This window comes from Tupaia chinensis, unplaced genomic scaffold (genome assembly GCF_000334495.1).
Source record: "Tupaia chinensis unplaced genomic scaffold, TupChi_1.0 Scaffold143591_1, whole genome shotgun sequence".
Lineage (NCBI taxonomy): Eukaryota > Metazoa > Chordata > Mammalia > Scandentia > Tupaiidae > Tupaia > Tupaia belangeri.
The window spans coordinates 887,433-900,950 of record NW_006203437.1 but is presented as its reverse complement, the minus strand read 5'-3'; the positions used below and the strand labels follow the sequence as shown (position 1 = coordinate 900,950).

General features: G+C 55.7%; 1 protein-coding gene across 4 annotated transcripts in view; it reads left to right on the top strand.

Moving 5' to 3' along the window:
• The window catches only part of GRIA2 (glutamate ionotropic receptor AMPA type subunit 2), an 86,017-nt gene that overhangs the window by 41,169 nt on the left and 31,330 nt on the right, over positions 1 to 13,518 (top strand). For all 4 annotated transcript variants that reach the window (XM_006164188.2, XM_006164186.2, XM_006164185.2 and 1 more), the window contains exons 3-5: positions 1,566 to 1,805; positions 7,210 to 7,406; positions 10,867 to 10,920. In XM_006164188.2, coding sequence (XP_006164250.1) covers positions 1,566 to 1,805; positions 7,210 to 7,406; positions 10,867 to 10,920 — 491 coding nt within the window. The remainder of the gene's footprint in view (positions 1 to 1,565; positions 1,806 to 7,209; positions 7,407 to 10,866; positions 10,921 to 13,518) is intronic.

Below are 13,518 nucleotides of genomic sequence, written 5' to 3'. Positions count from 1 at the left end.
CGCCTCACTCCCCCGGGGGGGAGGCCTGCAGCAGCCGCCGTCACGGTGGCTCCTGCAGGGCTGCAGGGATCAGGCCTGGATGAAGTGACCCTCACTCCTCAGAGAGAATGAGAAGATTTGTGTTTCAAAAGACCATTCTGCTATTCTGAGGAGAGTGGAATGAAGGGGTGAAAGTGGAGGAGGGAGGACGTTTGGGTCACTTTCCGCTGATTCAGGTCAGAAAAACAGCATCCTTCATTAGTCAGAATGAGGGATCAGGTGGGGACAGCCAGGTTTGACCCAGCATCTGTGCCAAGCCACTCAGTTTCTCTGTGCATGAGCTCTCCCATTGCCGATGGGAGTCACTGCTTTCGGACCTCAACACCGAAACGTTACTGCACCAGGAACCTCCAAGCTCAGCCAGGATCTGGGGCACCTGGGGGTCTGGGGTGGAGAGGAAGGTCGGCGGCCCACACTTGAGTGTGTCCAGGTGTGTAACGGCACGACTTCGTGGTAGGAGGGGCAGGAGGGGGCCCCTGAGGTGACAAGGGATTGTGGGAGTGGTGGCGCAGTTAAACACAACGCTTCTCTTCTGTTAGGCTGGATGGGCCTCAGGGAAGTATTTTTGTAACATGCCTGCTTTTGTATGTAGTAGAGCAGGCAAGGTAAGTTAGGCCACGGGGAAGACTAAAGTAAGGGGTCTGGCCCAGCCCCTGCGCTGTACTGCATGCTAGAAGCCACATGCCCAGCATGGGCTCAGACCCTGGGTCGGCCTGAAAACATGCTGGGCACATGCATGTGGGTCCAAGGTCCCAAGGAACAAGAAGGCCAGAGGAGGGGAACCGTGGCGTGATGAGCCCTGTCGAGAGTGCTTCTCTCTGTCTTTGTCTCTCTCTCCTGTGAGAGAGACAATGCACTTCTTTATAAAAACAAGCAGCACTAGGAGTCTGAGCTTCGTTTAACAGCTGCTTGACTGAGTGGCGGAAGGTGAAGGTGGCTGGTTCTGGACACGCCTCTGTAGGATGAAGGGTCCCGAGTCTGCCTTTTCTTGAAGTCTTGTTGGCACTCAAGCCCTCGGGAAGTGCGCCAACCTTCTGACAGGGCATCACAGCTGCGGATAAGCCTCTCAAAGAGCACCATGTCGTGGGGACGAGTGATTGTGCTTACAAGGGACCCTTCATCAGACTCTCCTCAGATCTCTCAGCAGAACCTGGAAGGCCAGGAGGGGGCGGGAGGGCATATTCTCAGTGTTGCAAATGTGTCTAAATCTTAGCTACCCACAGTCTGTTTTTATAACTAATGATTTCACTAGCACATTCAACATGTCTGCTCTAAAATATGCTTATGTGTGTAGTTTGTTGAACAATAATGCATGCGCTTTCTTGCCACCAGAACTGCTACGTTTGATGCCTTGTTCTCTGACTCCCTCGGACGCTGAGATAGAGGCTGCTGTGCCGTGACGGACTGTCCAGATACGCTGTTCCTCCCAGCTCGTTTGAACGTCACGTGGAACAGCCGTAACTTTCCAATGCACCGTAACAGAAGCCAGCTTTAGTGATGTGCTCTCCATGCTTTCTGTATTCTAGTCTGCTCCCAGTTTTCAAGAGGAGTCTATGCCATTTTTGGATTTTACGACAAGAAGTCTGTGAACACCATCACGTCGTTCTGCGGGACGCTGCACGTCTCCTTCATCACCCCCAGCTTCCCGACGGATGGCACGCACCCCTTTGTCATTCAGATGAGGCCCGACCTCAAGGGGGCACTGCTGAGCTTGATCGAGTACTACCAGTGGGACAAGTTCGCCTACCTGTACGACAGCGACAGAGGTGAGGCCCTGTCTGTCTCTCTTCGTTGGGGCTCGTTCACACCTGCACCTGGCCTGCAGATGTGACCTCCAGAACCACACGGCTGTGGTAAGGCCCGGGATCGCTCGGCTCACTTTTGCTGTGTACATGCACAGTACAGTTTGAAACCTGGGAGACACAAAGCAAAATAACAGAAGGAGCGGTGGGCGTGTGATTTACAGGTGGCCACGCGGACACGCGAATGCACAGTTCGACCACGAAGCCCCGTCCTGGCCTGGGCAGCTGAGACCTTTTGACAATATTACCGTGCAAGGCCAATAGAGGGGCTTCGGCGAAATCTAAGTGAATGTGGCAGTGCGAGCACCCAGTGATCTGTACTGGTCAGGGCTGCTGTGGAGGGCGCTGCACCCACCAGCAGCATTATTAGTGCCCGCTCTGACACAGGTCTCCAGGTATCAGAGCGCTTGCAGCTTCTCATGACCACACATGATGCAGCCAGGCAGTCCTACTGCAGACCCAGGCTGTGACAGCTCATGGGGCAGTCCGTGATGAGGGTTGGGCTACTCCGCCAGCCCTGGCCCTGGGCGGATGTGGTGAGGGAGCCCCAGCCTCCAGGCTTGCTGTGAAGCCCAGTGTGAGGAGACCTGCTCGACCACACGCCATGGAGCCCCCGGCATTCTTGGACAGCCCTGGGTCTAAGATGGGCATCGGGGGTCTGCGTGACCCAAACCGTGTGGACCACTGGGTGCACATGTTCTATGTGCGTTTCTCAGCACGGTGGCGGGGTTAGGGCCACGGCTTTCAGAGAACCTCAGGGCCACCCTGCTTCCCCCAGCAGCCTCTGTCCTGGAGCCTTCTGAGATTCCCGTGAAAACAGGAAGCCCATTTAGCCCACGACAGGGTGCCGGGCTGACCCTCAGGGGCAGGCAGAAGAGTCCATGGATCGCTCGGAGGTGTCTGCTCTGCGGGTTCTCTGCCCCGTCCTCCTGGGCCGGAGCAGGACCCTGGTGGAGAAGCCAGCCAGCTCTCAGCTCTGCATGGACAGAGAGTAACCCAGCAGGTCTGCGCTGACCTGCCTGGAGCGGGAGTGCTGCCTCCTCTGCCCATTCCTGCAGGGCCGAGCTGGCCCAGCACACGGGGAGGAAGCAGGGTTTCCATGTGCCGGGCGTTCTGGAGGGTCCTGGAGCGCATGAGGCTCCAGACCAGAGCATGCTCAGGCACCCACAGGCGACCCTGCCCTCCGTTAGCCCCTAGCGACTCTGTCTGGCTAAGCCTCGCCTGGCATCAGCACACGTGCCTTCACCTGGTGCACTGCTGGCCTGGCTTCGGCCTCCGAAGTCCGCACCCTCTCTAGGCACTCGTCCCGCCTGCAGGCCTCACCACACCCCACCGGGGCTGTCCGGTCCCAGCCTGCCCTCCATGTGCAGTCCGAGAGCGGGGGAGGGCCCCCTCCATGGGACTGTGCTAACCATCACTCCCCGGTTTAGACACCCAGTGGGCTCCAACCACACCGAGGGCAACATACACATTCCGGCACGGTCATAGGCCTTAGAGTGCCACCCGTCCTGCTCTCCAGCCGCCGGCACTCCCTGAACATGAACCCCCCTGACATTTTGCATATCCTTGGAGCCCCGAACTCCCCTGGGCCTCTGCCGGGCTCACACTCAGTTCCCTGGAAAGCAGTTCACCATTGTGCTCCCTGGGCGACCTCTGCTGTCCTCTGTGACAGCTGCGCTTGGTGGCAGGGCTGTCCCAGTCACTGACCTGCGTGCTGTGCTGGCCCTGTGCTCGGGAGGCGACCGGGGCACGAGCACCTGTGACCTGTGTGCCCGGGCGAGTCGGGGCTGGGCGCTGTCGGGGCTCGGAGCACGGCGTCACCAGAGACTGGGCCAACCTCCGTGCTTTTCAGTCTAAGAGGACATAGAAGCCGAGGGTCCCCCAATCCCCTGACCTTTCCTCTGACAGAGTGAGTCTGGGAGCAGTCCTCACACCGCCCGCCCTTACTGTTAGTCTCTCCAGGTAAAACTGGATTGATGAGAAAACTCAAAGAAGCAACAGCTAATACCAGCAGAGAAAGGGACACTAGTGTTTGAACAGGGAGACTGAGAGACCGGCTCCCGGGTCAGCTGTGAGGGTGGAGGGAGGTCCTCGTGAAGAGTCTGATACGTTTAAACGGTCTTATGGATACTTGAGGAAAATTAAATAAAACGGAAGTGGTGAGATAATCTCCAATTATTAAATTATACAAATTGATTTGAGCCCAAGTGCACCCGTCAAGAGAACGCCAGAGCGATGGTTTAAGGATTATGTACCGAGGCCGGACCTCCGCTCAGGGATTAGCAAGCGCTGTGGGCGACTGTCCACGTGGACAGCACTTCCCAGCCTCGTAGAAACCGCTCTCAGAAGTGCACAGCTCTGAGAACGCCGGCCAGGGCCTGGGCTTGGTTGTACTTGGTCTGTGGAACTGGGACTTTACATTGGAGTGCTTTCTTATTAACGATGGTGCTCGTGACTGTCCCTCACATCACGTTTGCGACGTCAGTGCAGACGTCACGTGTCTGCCCTCGCGCTCGCTGCGCTCTCTCGCTTCAGGAGCTGCTCGGCCTCCTGTTCGGCGGTCAGGAGTATGTCCCGTGTGCACACCGACCTGCTCAGAGACTGCACGGGGTGGCCTCGCGGCCGCAGTCCCCAGTCACTGGGCGTTCCCCAGGTGGCCTCCCAGCTCCTTGATGGCAGACTGTGTCCAGGCTCAGGGTGCTGAGGTCTCTGAGAAGCCGCACTGCTCGGGGAGTACCAGCACCAAGGTGCATAAACTCACGCTCTTTCGACAGCACAGACATGCCAATGGCACTCAAGGCTCAACCTTGAAAATGAACTAGATGAAAAAGCCCTAAAACTGTTCATGGTGCTCCACCCCCAGTCCTGCGAGACCAGTGAGACGGAGCATCCCTGCCCCCTACCACCTGGCCTGACTCTGGGCAATAGGTCCAGGGACACCCTCTGAGATCGGGGGGCACGGCCGCCGGGTCTGCGTGCGGAGCACCTCTGACAGCCAGGCCTTTGCTGGTGAGAGCAGGGCTGGCCTCTCCTGCACCTGGGTCTTTCAGGCTGCTGGTGTCTCCTCTGCACCAGGTCTCGGGAGCAGCCTGCACGCTGGTGCCCTCACACCCTCAGAAAGGAGCTCGTCACTGCTGAGTCCCCAGGGAGGGGAGTGGGTGGACCTTCGGTACACTTTAACTAAGAGAAGGGCGGTTACGTTTGCCCAGACGTTAAATGTCACAGTTTCATGTTTAGACACAGACACAGCAAATCAGAACCAGGGCTGGACTAAGATGCAGCCTTGCCGGCTCCATGTCGAGCAGGTAGGTGGCAGCGCCTACAGGGAGTCGGGACTGATGCTTCGTGTTGCCACATCTTGGCTGAAATTTTGAGCAGCATCACTTGTCCCCTGCAAAGGGAAGGCACTTTGAATCCTGGTCCAAGGAAACATCTTGCAAAGAACAAAATTACTTTCACATTATAAATTTCCTTGCTGACACCCCAGAAGGGAGGTGAGGGGAATGGAAGCTGGTCCGGCCTGGCCCTGGCCTGCTGCCATGACTCAGTGGCCATAAATATTCATTTCGATGCCTGAAAGAATGAGTAAGGACAGTGAATTTTGAATAGAACAAAGAAAATATTTTAAAGAAGAGAGACATGGTATGAATGAGATATACCGTGCTAAGTAATGACTTCTAATTTCACCTGGTCATGCGCAAATGGCATCTGGACCTCCCCGGTCTCCACGCTGGCTTTCTGTGGCTCCTGCATTGCCAGCACCGGGCCCCGGGGGAGCCCGCCGACAGCCAGTTACTGTCAGAGGTTCGGGAGGGCATGGGCTTGCACACAGGCGCCGTGGTACAGCCAGGTGGGAGCAAAGGGGGCCTGAAGCAGTCATGCAATTTAACCATATTTTAGTCTAGCTATTCTTTGTAGCTGCCAAACATCTGAGGATTCGCTAGAAGTTAGAGTTTTATTTTGGACTCACAATATTCTTGGAACATAATGTGTTTTCAGTACACCTGTTCAGAGGAAAAGCCAGTAAGTGTTTTTCTGTGTTTAGGTGGATAACCACGAGTCTCAGCAGCGTTCTCTGCACTAGGTAATCCGGCAATAGGAAAGCAGTCTCTGTTGTGGAAACCCGAGCATCACATGACCACAGCGTGGCTCCAGAGCCGGCTGCTACTTGGTGGTAGTTTCAAATAAACTCACGTCTGTCCGGCGTTCCCTTGTCCACACAAGTATCTCCTCTCAGTGGCGGGGGGACTGCACCCTGACAGTCTGTCGGAAGGGAAGACCCTGCAAGTATGCTGTCTCCTCTCTGTCCAGTGTGGCCACGAGGCCAAGAGCGAGAGACGAGTGATGTTTGAGGAGTTTAATTTTACCTCAGTGAGGTTTCAATTTAAAAATAATTTGTTAACTATGAAGCAATCAGACTAATACAAAAATGCCAAAGTACTAGTTTAACTTTTCGGGAGGGAAGTCCCGTGGCTGGGCCAGGCAGTGGTGTAGCTGGGTCACTGGCCCCACGTGGCCGACTGAGGTTTGAGTCCCAGACCCAAAGGTTGGAGAACACGCCAGGAGTGCGTGTGTGCCCGGATCCTGAGAGGAGAGTGGAGGGGCAGGACTGCGGCATGGCTGTACCCCAGGGTACCTTCTCACTCGCCCTCCCTGTCTCCACTGAGCACTGCACCTGTCGCAAACGAAAACTGACGACATAAGTCTCCTAGTTGTCCTTCTCGTGCAAGTCAGAGGTAATAGGTGGACAGTGAGGAAGCATGTAAGAAGTGTGTAACGCACATGGCGCTCAAAGCAGAGTTACTGACGAACAATAAAAGAGCCTTCTATTTAGGGAGCGGGCTCAGCCTGCACTGGAAAGCCAGGCGCCGCCTCTGGGCACCAGGCGACCGCTTCCATCTCCACAAGGTCAGCTCCAGCGGCAAAGCGCATGTAGCAGGAGGCGGTGGAGGGACGCCTGCCGACTGGAAAGCCGTAGAGAGGATTGGGGCCGATGCCCACAGAGACGTAGACCCGTCTCACCGCACGCTGCAGGACACTAACCCCGCAGGGCAGACCGCCATGCACGCCAGGGTGTTCTTTCCATGCCCCGGGAGCTGCTGTCACGGGGAGCAGAGGTGCAAGGACTTCTGTGACACCTGAACGAAGGTGCTGGGCGCTGGGAGGGTGCGCTCCCCCTCAGAGGTGGCTCCGTGGTCGGGACACTGGCACTTGGTGACCGAGCTCCGCCACAAAGCAGGGCAGCGTGGATGTGGGCTCCTGGAGTCAGGGCACCTCGGCTGCACAGACACATCCCCTTAAAGTGCACCCATCGGGTTTGAGCTGCTCGGCTGGGTCCTCACAGTCCCCGTGTTTCTCTGCCCTCCAGGCCTGTCCACGTTGCAGGCCGTGCTGGACTCGGCGGCCGAGAAGAAGTGGCAGGTGACGGCCATCAACGTGGGCAACATCAACAACGACAAGAAGGACGAGACCTACCGCTCGCTGTTTCAGGACCTCGAGCTGAAAAAGGAGAGGCGCGTGGTCCTGGACTGTGAGCGAGACAAAGTGAACGACATCGTCGACCAGGTGGGTGCCCCGCTTCCCGGTGGTCCCGAACGCAGGGCACGTGCCCGGTCAGCGTCCGCAGCCCGTGTGTGGGCGCATGGTCTAGGGGTGCCGCAGCAGGGGCTGTCAGTGAGGCCGACTCTGGCCCGAGTGCCGGCGGTGGGTGGGCAGCAATGCTGGCACTGCATGCCACCACCACGTCCGACTGGAGTGCCCGGCTTGACATTTCACGTGAGCGGTGGCACCTACGGTGTGAGAGTTTGGATCAGAAATTTAAAATTTTAATTCTCTTGAACTTTTTTGGAGTTAAATTAACATATTAAGTCAAGGTCTCGGTTTCAATGGGAAAGTGAGTCATTGATATTCTTTAAAAGAATACGTGGGTTGCTTCTATCAGTGTGTGCAGTATGATACACTTCCCGTGGTGCTGTCTAAATAAAGCTGTGTCTCCAGAGAGAGCAGAGATTTCTTTGTAAATCAATACTTCATGCCCCTTCTATCAGGGGATTTGTGTTCACTCTAAGAAAACACATGAATCTGGGAGATTAGCTTCTGTGGGAGGGGCACATTCAGGCTGTGGTCTCTGCTGGACAGGGGGACTGCAGGTCACGGGAGACAGAGGGTGCCCTTCTGTGAAGGTGTCCTGTGGACTGTCTGAGAGCCATGGGAGACAGGGGATGCCCTTCTGTGCAGGTGTCCTGTGGACTGTCCACAAGAGCCATGGGAGACAGGGGGTGTCCTTCTGTGCAGGGACTGCAGGTCACGGGAGACAGAGGGTGCCCTTCTGTGAAGGTGTCCTGTGGACTGTCTGAGAGCCATGGGAGACAGGGGATGCCCTTCTGTGCAGGTGTCCTGTGGACTGTCCACAAGAGCCATGGGAGACAGGGGGTGTCCTTCTGTGCAGTCTTCTGGTGGGTGGGACAGGAGAGCCACGGGAGACAGGGGTGCTCTCCTGTGCAGGTGTCCTGTGGACTGTCTGAGAGCCACGGGAGACAGGGGTGCTCTCCTGTGCAGGTGTCCTGTGGACTGTCTGCGAGAGCCGTGGGAGACAGGGGTGCCCTTCTGTGTGCACTGCATGGCACTGAAGAGCTTTCAGGATGGAACAAGCATGCAGGGGACCCTGATGACACAGAAAAGCCACTGTGTCTATTGACCAGGGATGGGGGGATGGAGGTGACAGGACACAGCCCTACACAGTCCGAAGCATGGTCACTGTCATCCTGTCTGTGTCCTCTCCTGGAAGATTGTGTGAGCTTGCACACACACACACACACGTTACACGCATACACGACTGCTATTTCCTTGGAGGATCAGGTCAGAAGGAAAATACTGGGTTGAGTATGCATGTCCTGGCCCTTGTAGTTGCTGAGGGAAAAGTTTCACATTACGTTGGCTGATCTGTAATAGGACACCCAACCGTCTGCAAACAGAAGTGGGAGATGCCCTGGCGGCATGAACACTCCAGCCCCCCATGCGTGCTACAGGGAGGCTCATGAAATACTGAAGGACTGAAGGGGAGGAACTCGTGCTGAGGCTGACTCGATCCAGCCAGGAAGGTGCATTCTTTCAGTAACGGGTCTTGACCGCGGTCTCAGAGAGGACGTGAGGGCTGCTACTAACCCGAAGGCTTCTCATTCAAACGTGACCCTCAGAAGCTCATTTGACTTTCGCAGGAGGCCCTCATTAAAACTGAATTTTAATAATATTCACTAGTTCTTAGTTTAACAACTTGAAGCATTCCCGAGCCACCATAATGAATGCTGACAAAAGCATATGTAAAAATAGCACTTCCCAGAACCAGAAGAGAGCCGGGGAGGGCCTGGGCTTATCCGGAAGATGACATTTGGAAGCGGATCTGTGCTCACAGACACACAGCATCCATGTGGACACCCACTCACATGCTCCTCTCTCAGTGCACACTGAGCTCTCCAGGGCCCACCAGGGTTACAACTGACATTATACGTTCTAGCCCTTTCTGTTGCAAGTAACCAAGAACTCCCGAGTCTGGTAACTTATAAAAACAGAAGTGTATTCAGCCCACTGCATGGAGATCCGAGGCCCAGGGCTGCACCCGCTCAGGGTCTCCCGACTGCAGCCCTGGGGTCAGGAGTGCAGGTGTCAGTGTCTGTGTGTCTGTCTCCTCCCTGTCCCTACAAACCCCCAGGCTCCAGGTGGAGGGATCCCGATGACCTGGAGCTCAATCTCCCCCACCAACTATGCCCTGACTAAGCTCTTTCCCTTGGTACCATTAACTGGACCAGGCCCAAACAGCACCGCTGCTTTCTTAGCTCCCGGGATGAGGGCAGGGCATGCAGTGCCAGCAGGGGTGGGCAGGTGGCACGCGGGCACAGGCTGGCTGCTCGCCGAAGCCAACCCCTCTCAGTTCTATTCAGAAGGCCTCCTCGCCTCCCCCTCCCTCCCCCAGGTCGGGCCCTTCCTGGGCTCATCCTCGCTCATGGGAAAGCCCAGACCCTTCTCCCCGGGGCAGCAGCCGATCATGGTGCTCAGGAGGGCTGCGCAGGGACTCTGTGCTAGAGCGAGCTTCCCGTGCAGTGACTCTGTGCTAGAGCGAGCTTCCCACGCAGAGCACGCAAGATGGCCAAAGCCAGGAGGTGAATGGGGTGCTTTGTGCTCCCACAACTGAAGGGGGCAGATGTGGCTAGAGAGTAGAGAAGACCGGGGGCCTGGAGGCCGGCAGTTTGGGGACCGCAGCAGAGCAGTGTCTGAGTGTGAGGCTAACGCAGAGAGAGGCCCCCAAAGGGCTGAACCGAGGAGAACAGACAGCCCGGGGTCTGCCCGCCGCTGGCCTTTCGGGCGCGACTGGTGTGATAGCATCGGGGTGCAGCTCTGCACCAAGACTGCGGCCCCCGCGCCCCACTGCCTCCGTAACTGACGCAGACCGGTGGGAAGTCCGCCGAGCCAGCAGTGGCCAGGGTGCGAGTCCTGGTGGGCGTGTCCAGCTCCCCGCGTGGAACGTGACTGTGGAGAAGAGCTCGCTCCTCTGCGACCTCGCTGACTAGAGCTGTGACGTGTTCAAGACCCTTAGGCTGGAAATCTAATTGTGTGTGTTCACGTGCGAATGCGTTTACACGTCATCAGTATTCCCGTTACATTCCGGTAGTATCGATTCTACGTGCGGATCTCCGAGTAGAAATGTGGCTATAAAGTCCCAGGTTGGCTTCAGCTGTTTAATGTCCTGTTCAAAGAAGGAACGGTTTTCATGGGAATAAAATGACCACTTGTTGGAGATTAAATCCATTTTGTTCTAACATTTCTTAAAATTTTGTGGCCTTATTTTTACTATTGACAAAAATGAGGTAATTATTTTACTTAGTTACTGACTCCTTGACAGGTAATGTTAATTTATCACTGAGACATGTCGTTATTACTTTTCTGAAAGTAGCGGTCTCTGGGGTTGATGTTATTCTGCCAAAATGCCTCACCAGGACACAGAGTGAAAGCTGTTCTTTCCTGTCGCTAGGTCATCACGATCGGAAAGCACGTGAAAGGGTACCACTACATCATCGCGAACCTGGTAGGTGCATCCCTGTGCCCGGCGACTAGACGTGCACACTGAAGTCCACCTCGCAGGGCCAGAACCGTCAGCGTGCTTCCTAAAGCACAGCTGATTCTCTGGGATAGGTCCCGGTCACCACGCTTTCCCGAGTGTGCTCAGTCGGCTCCCCATTGCAGCTTTCTTTTTATTTGAGAGAGAGGTTTTTGCTACAGGGTAATGCACTCGCCAGAGAGACAGGGAGACACAGAGAGACACAAAGTGAGAAATCAAACCCCGGGGAGGATGGCCGCGCCGCAATCCCTTCTCCTCTATTCTCCTCCCGGGATTTTGGGCATGCATGCACAAGTACCCGGCCTGAGTTTCAAGCCACCAAGTCCAGAACTTGAACTGTGGTCAGTCACGTGGAAACCTGCAACATAACCACTAGGCCATCTCTTTGCTTCCTAATCAATTTCCTGTTACTAGAGACATTGCAAGAATGTGTCATGTGATCTCTGATGAGCTTCAGAAACTGTCTTAAAAGAGAAAATTTTCAAAAACACTTGAAGTTCAATCGCCCACACCTCTGTTCGTCCCTGTCAGTGTGTTCGGAAACTTCCCTGGAGTCTCACGCTGTCTAGAATGAGCTCTAGGCAGGGGAGGGGCGGTCACCGAGAGGAGCGTGCTCTGCACACGCTTCGCTGTTCTTAGGGAGAAATCGAAAGCAGGTGTGGATCCGTGAGGCACGTCTTAGTGCAAAAGCCTGAGACGCCGGGACACTGGTCTCTGGTAAGTTTCTGATTTCCCATTTACTATAGCGGAAATTAAGTTCCTATCGCCAGTCACTCTGGAATCCTGCCAAATTAAGATTACACTGAAACAATAAGGTAGCTCATTGTTTTTCTCTCTCTTAAGTATAATTAGTCAACTTAAAATTATTACCAGACATTTCTTTTCTCGAAATGCTTTTTGGAGTAGCTGTAAAGGGAGATTAGGGCTGCACTGTTGTAGTTTATGTTCTTTAAATGAGTATACTCTTACGTGGCCAGGCTCTTCCCCTCCCCCACCCCTGCGTGTATATCTGAGAGTGAGAGAGAGAGCGTGAGAGAGAGAGAGAGAGAGAGAGAACGAGAGAGCGAGAGAGAGAGCGACAGAGAGAGAGAGAACGAGACAGAGAGACAGAGAGAGTGAGACAGAGAGCAAGAGAGAGAGCGAGAGAGCGAGAGACAGAGAGAACGAGACAGAGAGAGAGTGAGAGAGAGAGAGCGAGACAGAGAGAGAGCGAGAGAGAGTGAGACAGAGAGCGAGAGAGTGAGAGAGAGCGAGTGAGAGCGAGAGAGAGCGAGCGCTTACCCTAGATAGCATAAGCATCTGGAAAGGCTTCCCGTTTATACAAGCGTGGGTTTATCTCAAGTGTTCTGGAGTATCTGAGGTCCCACCAGAAGACATTACTTCTGACAGTGACGAAAAGAGAAACCAAACAGAACTCACTGCCCTACAAGCCACCGCGTCCCCACTGGAAGGCGTGTCAGGACTTAGGACGTCGGTCGCAGACCCCATGCCATGTGGGAAGCTGGTTGTTCTGGCTGGAACCCGTGTCGGGCCCTGCAGCACAGAGTAGCACGGAGCAGCACGGACCTTCTGCAGACCTCCCAGTGGAGCACATGGAGGAGCCGCGGGATCCCTGCAGAGAGGACGGGGCTGCAGGGGTGGTGTTCCATGCCCGGCGCCCAGAACGCGGCTCTGCAGGGCAGCCTGCCGGGCGCGGGGATGGTGTGCCGTTGGACCAACGCCGTGTGAGGCCACACTGAGACCTGCAGTCCTTAGACGCATGCAGGTGGGGATGTGGGGACACAGAGAAGTAAGGCAGAGGGCTCTCCATGGAGAGCCCACAGTGACGCTACAGAGGAGAGGCACCTTCGCGAGACCACGATGAGGAGGAGGATCCGCACGGCTGTCCTGCTTCCAGGGCGAAGCCTGCCTGCTGGTCATCTGGGCTCAAGTTCTGTTTTCCTTTTTCTGAATACTTGGTTTTCTCGCCTGTGGAACTTCTTCTCAGTCCACAAATTCAAAGTCCATAGAATGCAGCAGCTTCTGGGAGTTTCCGAGTCACCACGTGGGCATTTCACGGATGTTGGAAGTTGCCTCCAGAGCTGAAAGGCTCTCATCTGCCCAAGTCTTCACCAAGAATGTCCCCGCGCAGTGTGGAGAGTGCTGGTTACAAAAGACAATACCCTTGGTTCCATGCGCGATCTATGCCCAGGACGATGGTGCTTGCTGTCCTGAGGCTGGGTTCCTGGTACGAGATGTCTGTACAGATGCACTGACGTGTGCGCTCCCACAGAGCGAGTGAGAGGAGGGGAGGGAGGAGTCACCCCAGGGGCTGGCCACGCCGCACCCCTTCTCCTCCAGGGATTTTGGGCACACACGCATATGCGCCTGGCATGGCTTTCAAGTCACCAGGTCTGGGACTCGAAACGGTCACGAGGGACCCAGCACCGTATCCCCACCCCTGCTGGCCCTGCGGAGCACGGAGAAGATGCCCTGCACGAGGCGTGACGAAGGCGTCCGTGTTCAGCGGGACCCGTTCGCGTCCCCGTGAAGTGAGCAGCCGTGGCTCCCACACCTGCGTGTCCC